Genomic DNA, 10,654 nt, shown 5'->3' on the forward strand with positions numbered 1-10,654 from the left:
TCATAACTGAAGATATATGCATATATGAACTACGTTGCACCTAGACATATAATAGATATACTGTATATATATATACTTATATATTCATACTTTTATATATACTTATATATATATAAGTATATATATGTGTATATATATACATACTTACTTCTCTCTAGAGTCTTGATCCAGGAGGTTAGAACATGCTTGTCTCCTCTCTGAAACGAGCAAGAGAAGGCACTGCTCTAGCTCCTGTGTTACTGTCACTAAGTACTGATCCTAGTACCATTGCAGGTGAAGCAGCAGTAAGACCATCTTTAACTATATTTTTTTATTTCGATTTTTTTTCTGGTTTTCTTATCTATTCTTATTCTCTTTATTTTCTTTCATCTCTAACAGTTTCTCTTCGAAGAGATTTATGAAATAAAATGAGAATGAATCACGTTCTAAAGAGAATAACATCAAAAATTCCTTCACTATAAAAAATGTAAAAAAAAAAGTCATAACATTAAAGGAAACGAAAATACTTTCATGAAAAAATCCTTAGTATTGTCTAAAAAGGTACTGCATGCCCGTCTCCAACAACTTGCAACCAGCATGCGTTCATTTGCATTTGCACTTGCACCATGAAGTAACCAACCAGCAGTAACAAGGTATGATTCTCTGCCGAGATCGTTATTAGGTCGCCACTGCGACAGTGGAATGATTCTCTGGGCAATACGCTGCAATAATGCCAGTGATTGCTACATCTGAGCTAGGAAAGGTCACGGAGAGCTGCTGCATGCACAGACATTCCTGGAGAGGAGAGGACTTGATAAAGAAAAATGGCACTGCTCCTATGGAATCTTGTACATGGTCAACATGATCACACCACTATTCAATCTGATTGCAGAGTACTATCATGACTAGGTTCCTTCTCTGGGCAGAGATAGCTTTTCAAAACTATTTGTGCCGTACCCCAAAAAGGATGGCACTTATAAGTTTCAACCGCTGAGAAGAGACCGAGAAAAAGACTGCACATTTGAAACTGGATGCACAGCCTCACAGATTAGAACCGAAAGAAACCCCTGAACATGTTTCACCAATCTGAACCGTACAACCATGCGTACAAATAGGCAACTGCCGAATTAATTACCAGGGTTCTTTGCATTTGCATACATATTCAAATTTAAAATACACCTAAATTACAAGCCATCTAAGGGAAATTAACAACATTACAGGAGAACTACAAGCCATAAACATTGCAGCAAGCCCTTGGCAATCAGCGGAAACGAAACAAAAAATTCCATAACAATGTCCGTGCATTGCAACCTATCCAGATACACAGATATATTTTGACTGCGCTGGATCAAACGATCCACGGTAGCTGTAATTCACGAACCGAGGCGATACATGCCATCGGTCATGAACGGGCCATCCATGTAGAGCGCAGCGGCACTCTGTGGGTGGAAGCCTTCCATCATAACGAATGGCACGTCCTCCGACGGCTTCCAGTGACGTTTTCTCTGGTTGATAAACCAATTGTTGATCTGCTTCTGGTCTAGGCCTGTCGACTCCGCAAGCGCAATCTTCTCCGTCTCCTACTCTCAACATCAACATGAGGTCAGTAACAATGTGATTCTTCCACAATTCCAAAATAGAAATAAATCTAAATTCTAAAGCAGTGCTACCATTATGATTCTTCCACACTTCCATAATAGAAATAAATCCAAATTCTAAAGCAATGGTACCATTACACAAGACACACCAAGATCACTCTGGTATCCTTTGGTCATTGTTCAAACAGATAATGGCGTTGTGCTTATAAATATGAGCTTGAAGGTGTGGGAATTATCTTACTGAAGGATAAGGCCACTTGTAGTGCAGCTCCCACCAGTGGAGCAGCTTCTGCCTGGCCTCTTTTGGGAGCTTCCCTTTCTTCTTTTTCTTGGAGAACTCTTGCCTGAGGCTGCTCAAGTAGCCACTGTACTTTTTTAGGAGCTGGTACTTGAGCTCTTTATCCTCGGCGCGCGGGTCAATCTCAGGTGGCTCATTCTCCCGGCGGCTTGGATCCATATCATCCTCAGAAGAGCCAACCCCTTCTGATTTACCATCTGCAGACAAAAACTAGTTTTGGTAAGATCACATGTTTTGTCAGCCAGATGCCCAGAGGTGTATCCTGTCTGAAGTCCAAATTGTAAAGAATTCGAGTTCATATCTGCAGACAAAAACTAGTTTTCGACCATGTTGAACAGCTACCGATCAAGTGGACACAGAAAGCCCATATCTGTGTGTAAAGAATAATATCCGTTTTGGAATGCAAGGGTAGGTTCAATAGTGGAACTTTAGAACAGCAGTAGTGTAGCTAGTCACAATTAGTAGAATATTGCTAATCCAAGTGGTAAGATAATTATCTTTTAATATATAATTGAAACAATAAGATAACAAGACCAGATGAAATGAACAATGCAAAGACCACTGATTTGTCACCCGTCGGCTGGAACCGATATGAACCTGCTCAGTCTCACTACATGAAAGACCACTCCGAAGTGTAAGTTCTGTAGAATTAGCTGTGGTTTCAGGTCTTGTTTGTAACTTTTAATTTCTTGCACATTCTCATGGATATTCTTGTTCTTGTATATCTAAAGTCTCCATGTTTATAAAATAAATCACAATAATTATAAAATCTGAGTTAACATTAACCTTTTACACATGACTTTCATGATTAAGTAACATAGAAACAACATGGGCAGTGCTTAAACACCAATCAGTGGAATTCACATAAACTATTAGTGTCTTGTTTCAGTTTGACATGATTGAAGGCACATCATAAAAAGGGACAGAACACTACTGCTTATCTTCTGATAAAATGGCACTAAAGCTTTGCTTATAACTTCTAAAACTATGTAAATGAAGTACCATCTGCCTTACTAAGCATTCTTTAGCTATTTATCAGATGTTAATCCCAACAAAAAATAATAATGTCAGACGCTCACTTGCTACTACTTTTATAGCTTGAGCCCAGGATAACCTATAGCTTCAGAAAAACACACAGGCAATTATTTAACAGAATAGCTGATACATTATCTATCTGAATGAGTGGAAACATCAATCGTGCCAAGATTACTTTAAAAAAAGTTACGAGTGAAATGAAGCCCTCCATGTGGGCATGGAATTTTTGGGACACGGCAATGGTAACTTTCCATCTTTTGAACAAAGTGAAACAACTGCAGCGTCAGTATACATTAAAACTACACGATCTAAGATCTACTGTTTTATCAGTAAGACTAAAAGAAATGGTGGAAATCTGACATTACCGAAGATTTGAGACATTCACAATTTCAATGCCTAAATGTTGACTACAAGAATTTGTACAGAAGATATTACTTGCACTACTAGAAATGTGCACCTTTGACTTTTTTAATCTTTTTTTTTTTTGCGGGTAACTTTTTTAGTATTTGATAATTCCTACTTACTAGATATCTGGACTGGTCACGTGAAACTGGTATAGATTGATTTGCTATTGGAAAGACTTGGGTAAAATAAGATCATACCCTAGGAACTCTTTATAAATATAACACTATAAAAATATAGTGAAAGTTGTATCTTTGAGATGGTGAGTACCACAGAGTATTTGAAAACAGAGGGAGTCCAAAGTGAACACCTAGGCCACATCACCTAACACTTGAACATTAAACAGCTAATTAACCTATTTAGAAAACAAGCTCCTATACAGTGGTTAATTTCCTACTTCCTTTCATGGATCAAATGCAAAAATCCTAGACTATTGACCTCCCAATCTGACACTACTCCGTTGAATGATGACAAAACTTACGCTAGACACTACATTTTCGTGGTACCAAAACGGGTGTAAATTAAATCAATGGTTGACACCATATCAAACTCTCTGTTGGGAGATTTCTCCAATGGGAAATCTATGAACACGTACTACAACCATATAAAACGCCTAGATCAGCCTGGCTGTGTTCTTACATACTGCTAGCATGGCACCGCAATGGACAACACGCACAGTAGACTACCAACAGTGCAACAGATCTTCGTCCCTGTTGCAGCTACCACCTTATTCTACACAAATCTGCACACGCACTGTAGGTGCACGTCTAACATTCAAGCAGACCGGCCGGCAGCGCCCCCAGAATACACGAACGCTTGTGCTGCTGTTACTGCAACCCAACACAATTGCATCCAGGCCAGAGCACAGCTGAATAATATTGCTGCAGTAGTATGTAGTGCAGACAAGTGAATAATTAGTTAGTCAGGTTAGGCAGCCATAACACCATTTCCCAATGCATCTCTCTCTCTCTAAACTAGCAGTATTGCAAGATAAGTCGGGAGATGGGGATAGACACTATTATCTAGCTACTCGTGCACAAGGAGCTGGCAATGATTTGAAGCAAGCGGAATATACAGAAGATGCATACGAGACAGACGAATTCTCCTGTGCCTGCCTGCATTAGAAGTAAATTGGAACCCTAACACAAGCAAGCTTCTTGTCACTTGTCATGTACCAGTACCAGTAGTGGTTAAAAAGAAAAGAGACGAAGCCAAATCGAAAGACCTGACCTAGCTTGTGCTCGATCTATCAAGCAATAAGATAATGAAAGCAGGCACCGTCTAAGCATTAAACAATGGGGAGCTTGAGCTGATGAACAAGAGGAGTAGAGCCGGCCGGCCATGAGACACGGCTCCTCACTGTGCCCTCGATGCCAACCAAAAGCTTCCATCCATACTCAGTAATTATTAATCTGCTGCTAATCCCATCACTAATTATTTTATTTGTTAGTGCATGCAGATGCTTAGCTTGTGCATCATCTCTCCTAGCTACCACCCGGATTGATTAATTATTAATTATTTAATTAATTGACGATTAAATTAATCCAAATGGAAGGGAAGCCAGGCTAGCTCACAATGGCAATGATCCAGATTTCCAGAGCAACCACCCCCGCTATCCAGAACGATCATTCCCAATGCGGAAAAGCCGAGAGCGCATATAGTAATACAAAAACACGAGGCCGCCGTACGACCATGTAAGCAGTGACGGAGCTGCAGCTAGCTGGTTTTACCGGCGAGCGAGAGGCGCGCGGAGCCGCCGGAGATGGAATCGAGTTGAGCCTCCACCCTCTTGAGGAACTCCATGGCCTCGTCGATCGGCCGGGTCAGCTCCTCCCGGTACTTTAGCAGCATGTTGCAGTACGCCTCCTGCATGCGCGCATGTCGATCAATCGTGGGCATCGACCGGAGAAACCGAATCAACACACGAAACTTTTTTTTGCGTAGTTATGCAGTAGCGGCTCTTCGAATTCGGACGAACCATGAACTGGTCGAGCTCGGGGTCGCGCGGCTCGTGCCGGCGCGGCGGGCGCGCGTCCAGCTTCGCCGCCATGGCGGTCAACCTCTCCAGCACGTCCGGCGGCGCGCCCACCTGCAAATTAAAAACTCGTCATTTCATAGGGGGGGGTGGGGGATAACAAGCAGAAGATTACGCATCTAATTAATTAAGCATATATTGGTTGACAAATTAAGATTTTTTTCAATTTTGACGGGCGATGCTGTGTTGTCTGTTAATGGCGCGTACTTTTTGGCAGTCGAGGTAGGCGGTGAGGAGCGCGGAGTACTGCGGGTGCGCCACGATCTTGGCCTTGATGGACTCGGCCTCCGCAGGCGAGATCTCCGCGTGCTTGCCGTACGGCGACTGCGACGACGGCCCGACGGCCTGGTGCAGCAGCGCGAGCGGCGCGCCGTAGTACGCGACGCCCGTCGGCACCGCGCCCGCGGCCGCCGCCGTGGACAGCGGCAGCTGCAGGAACGAGGAAGGCGCCGAAGCCGCGGCGGCCTTGGAGTTGGAGCCCCCGCTACTGCTCCCTCCGGCTCCAAGATTCCCGAAGCACTGATCCATGAAAGAAACAGACCAAACCCTAGCGAGCTAGGAGAAAGAAATCGTGCAGAGCTCGATCAAGAAGGGGTCTCTCTGCAGCTTCTCTCTCAGCTCACCACTGTTGGAGGAGGAGAGAAGGGGAGGGGCGGCGAGATATTAATGGGGTGGGGAGTGGTAGGGGAGAAGGGAAAGGTGTGTGCTCAGCGCCTGTGTGGATGGCTGGTGGTGAACCCTTTTCTCGCGTCAAATCTCACTGGAGAAGAGGACCGGTGACTGAGGAGGAGACATATGCATATGTGTTGCGCTGTAATTCTAGAGAGAGAGAGAGAGACGAGCACTCGTGCGTGTCTTGTGCTGTAACGGATGCGCGACTAGGTTAACTCAGGTCCAGTGGAGCAAAGATAATACTAATAATCTTAAAGGATATATAAATACATGTATTTGGTAGGTCCTATACATCGATATATAATTTATTGTTTGTGTATATTATCATCATCTTTAACAAATACTTTAAAAATTTATTACCTATAACACTACTATAGTATCATATAGTATTATTATAGTATTTTCTATCTTTTCATTTCAAAAGATATCATATTTTTCTACGTTCAATTATTATTCTATTTAATTCGAATCTATAGTCATCCTCTTTAGATAGTGATAGAGGAGAAAGAGGCTAGCAAATTTCAAGTAAAGAAGCCTACCAGCGCATCAGTATCTAGTCGATACGGCTCTTGTTAGAGCCGTTTGCCAGCCAGTCCGATCGGTATCTAGTGCTACATATGATTTTTTTTTCATATCTAGTGCTACATCGGTATTTCCAATCGGTATATCATTGTAGATCACTGTACAACTAGATTTGGCTCCTAATAGAGCTGGTCTAAGTCACAAGATATACATATAATTTTTGTCTGGTGCATATTTTTTAAAACATCAATATAATTTATAAACATATACACACTCACATAACATCTATTAAAGAACTAAAATAATAAGATGAAATCAGCACATACGCCTGGTAGTCAACGAAAACATCATCTACCATTAAAAAAAAATCCTATCTTCTTGATGAGACACAAAGAAATAAACCTAAAATTTGATTTATGACGGAGAGACGGTAAACCATCTTTCCTAACCACTGAGTTTAGGCTTGATTCTCACCGTTGCGCGCTTTGTGTGCACGCATCGTTTATTCTTGGTTTCTTATTGCCCTTTTGCGAGGGATTTCCTGTTGCTGTCTTTGGAGATTAGGAGACTACGGAGTCCCTTTGTGCTGTGAATTGTTGCATCCGGCTCTTGCCATTTAACGGGGAGTGAGACCAGCCAGGAGACCAGGACAAATTCCAGTACAGATACTCTCGCACGTGTCGCAGTTTACTTCTCGTCCGTGTCGAGCTGTTGTGCTCTCCGCGAACGTGAGCGTGCATGTGTGTGTTCCCTGCTTACTAGCTCTTCTTTTTCACCACAGGGAAAAGATGAAAAGATGGATTCTTGGGAAAGTAAAATGCTCGATCATCTCCGTATCCCGTCCTCTATATCCCCCACCCTTTTTCACCGTGCCATTAGGTATTTAGGTGTGTATTCTTTCTGTAATTTACCCCCTTACAGTTTTCTCTTTCTTTTACCTTTTGTATTTCTTCTTTAGTGCAAAATGAATGAAGTTTTCCGACTTTCTATTAAAAATAAGTTTCTACGAGAACTGAACTTTTACTATAGGTTATTAGATCTTCTCCAACAGAAAAGCCATCGGCCCCGTAAAATACTGTAGCAGCAGATTTGCCGCTCACTTTGCATCAGGAGGCTCTCCAACAGAGACAGCAACGACGCCTACGGTTTTCTCTTTCTTTTACCTATTGTATTTCTTCTTTAGTGCGAAATGAATGAAGTTTTCCGACTTTCCATTGAAAACTAAGTTTCTACGAGAACTGAACTTTTACTATGGGGTTATCAGTGTCTAATCTTGTTGCTAACATTAAGTCGCATGAATGCTCAATTACAAAAGGGCTAGAGATTCTTGTAAAATCCCTATGGAATTCCGACAAAATTCTCAAATCAAGTTTTCTATCACCGTTGTGTAAGTAGAATTGTGAGTGCGCATTTATCGTTAAGCACTCAAATCTATATACAGCAAGATAATTTCATTAGTAAACTACGTTGTTTTGTAGATAATTAAGTCCGTGATGACTCAGCGAAGGATGGACATAGTTGACTTTGACACACCAACATGGAAGGCGCATCGGAGAAAGGATGAATTTGAGCTAAAAAAATAGCTGGGGTACTAGAGTGGCCAGTGTGATAACTGAGGAACAAAATTAAGCCTCGAACGAAAGTTGGGGGATGAAAATGGCTATTCCGCCGAACTAAAACCATCAAAGAATTTATGAGCACGCCAATACTTTTAGGTCTCCTTTGGATTGTAGGATTTTCATAGGAATTTTGGAGGATTTCTGTCCTTAGAATTTTTTTTATAAGGATCCTTTGGAACAAATATATGGACTTGTCAAATTCCTATGAAATTCCTATTGAATTCAAATTTCAATGTGCTAAAACATTCAAATTCTACGATTTTTTATACTATAGAATTTAATATGCTAAAGCATTCAAATCCTGCGTTACAAAGACACCTTCCTGCCACACCATGAGAGTAGCATTGTAGACTGATTGCCCAGGGTTCAAGTGAGCGTAGGTTTACAGGTGCAGAAATGCTTTTCCGGTCATCACACCTAGTGAGTAGACATAGACGGTCCAGATCTTAGAAAATCTAACTCCCCTTTTGTTTGCTGCATCAAGTATAGGGCCCGTAAACAAAAACAAAAAACTCATTACCAATGTCAAATCACAATGCGAAATGGCAAGGTAACACGATGATCCATCCCGTCCCCTCAAATAGCGTTGCGTACAGAAAAAGAAATCCTTAAATTTTGCTCTGTAAAGTTTATGATAATACGTAAAAAGCAGCGTAATAGCTTTGTCTTAGAAAGGCACCTTCACAACAATACTGCAGGTCTGCAGAAGCTACAGTAGAAATAAGGTACAATAGATTGCACGTTGTCAGTAATATAAATAGCGTCAACCTATAATTGTTGTTAGTACGTGCTACAGACACTTTTATTTAAATAAGCACTCTACTACAACACTGTTGAAAAACGTTTTTATAAATTGACGTCCTTTGTGAAAGCCGAGGGGACAAAGAAATTTAGCCTTGCGTTTTCTTTTCCTGCGATAGATTATGGAGTTCGTGCGATCCATCGTTAGCCTTTACTGCACTCTACATTAAAAATATTGAGCTAGCTATGTTCATCAAACTTGTCATTTCGATCATCCGTTATGACTGGACGCTGCAAATTGACATTGGATATAGCTTTTGTAAAAACGATGAAAAAGACTGATTTCACCATTATTATATTGGGTGCCGACCGCACTTTAATTTTTCCCGTCAAAGAAGCTATGCATGTCGGCACGCATATTACTGCCAGCTTTTTTTATTCAAAATTTACAACATTGTAGTACTCTTGTGCACGCACGAAATAAACGTATCGTGTAGGTAAACAATAATTTTTTGTTGCACATATGTACTATTTCTAAATAGCAGGATTATAGAACATTTCAAAGTGAGATGTAACTTTATGATTTTTATTTGTAAATATACTAAAACAGAATTTCAGTGGCAAGATTAATTATATTTATAGAGACCACAATATTCGGAAAAAATAATTTTACAAGTGATGAAGGTTCCAATAAGTCATTATAATATCAGAACCACATGTTTACTTGTTTATTTTACCCAGCCGGCTTCAACTTTTTACAATCTCACCATCACCAACTCTCGACGAAAAACTTAGTACTAAGATCAACTCCAGAAGTGAAGTTATCCAGTACTATAGTATTCCGTAAAGTACCACTAGAAATCGATCTCCAGCAGCTACCTCATCCAGTGGTACAGTGCCAAACAGTGACGCTACAGTGTTACGGAGAGAGAGTTCTGTAGCAAACACTGTTTACAGTGTCCGCCCGTGGGTCTGAGTAGGAAAAACGTGTCAGGTTACTGTAGTAGTACTGTAGCTGTACTGTTTATAGACGCAGACAGCGGGATCGAAGAGAGAAAAAAAGAGCAGAAGGTAGGAAATAAGGTAGCTACTGGAGATTAAAAAAATAAGAGATACTGTAACAGTGATAGGAGATGCTGTAATAGTATTTTTGAGAATAAAAATTTAAAATAGGTATAGAAAATAATCTAAGAAATATATGTATGTGCTTGTACTAAGTGCCCTAGAATCTTAGTGTGCATTTAGATTCTACTAATATCTAAGACACTCCTCATGTTTGCACGTACTATGAAATCCTGTGCAAATCCACATGCTTTCTTACATCGGTAAATGCAGAATCTGCCGTACGATTGAGCTATCCAGATCTTACTCATAAACAACTCTTGATTCTCCCTGGGTATCGATCGCATTCTCCCGAAACTTGTGGCTGCAACACCGGTGGTGACATGTTAGATACTCTGAGCTATCGTTTGGTAGAGCTTTTTAATTTTTTATTTTATAATAAAAATGATTTTATGGTAAAATTAATATGATTTATAAAATTATTTGCTAAGTTAACAATGAAAGTGATTTCTAAAAGAAGATTATGTTGAAATTGAGGAGAATCCGCCGAGAATTGGTGGAAGCTAGATTTTTCAGCTCTCACCTCACAGTACAAAATGTGGGAGTGATTCTCTGTGATTCTGACGCGAAATCGATTCACCGGCAGGGCGTTTGGTAATAGTAGTGCTCCCACCAATTCTAGAGCGGAATC

General features: G+C 40.7%; 1 protein-coding gene across 1 annotated transcript; it reads right to left on the bottom strand.

Moving 5' to 3' along the window:
• Positions 1–1,106: 1,106 nt before the first annotated feature.
• Positions 1,107–6,159, bottom strand: LOC133891801 (homeobox protein rough sheath 1-like). The gene is made up of 5 exons (XM_062332559.1): positions 5,555–6,159; positions 5,291–5,401; positions 5,043–5,178; positions 1,819–2,072; positions 1,107–1,559 (listed from the first exon to the last, which is right to left on the bottom strand). The coding sequence occupies exons 1-5, from the start codon at positions 5,873–5,875 to the stop codon at positions 1,353–1,355; spliced, it is 1,029 nt and encodes a 342-aa protein (XP_062188543.1). The 5' UTR covers positions 5,876–6,159; the 3' UTR covers positions 1,107–1,352.
• Between the last annotated feature and the right edge of the window lie 4,495 nt (positions 6,160–10,654).

Source organism: Phragmites australis, chromosome 14 (assembly GCF_958298935.1).
Source record: "Phragmites australis chromosome 14, lpPhrAust1.1, whole genome shotgun sequence".
Classification (NCBI taxonomy): domain Eukaryota; kingdom Viridiplantae; phylum Streptophyta; class Magnoliopsida; order Poales; family Poaceae; genus Phragmites; species Phragmites australis.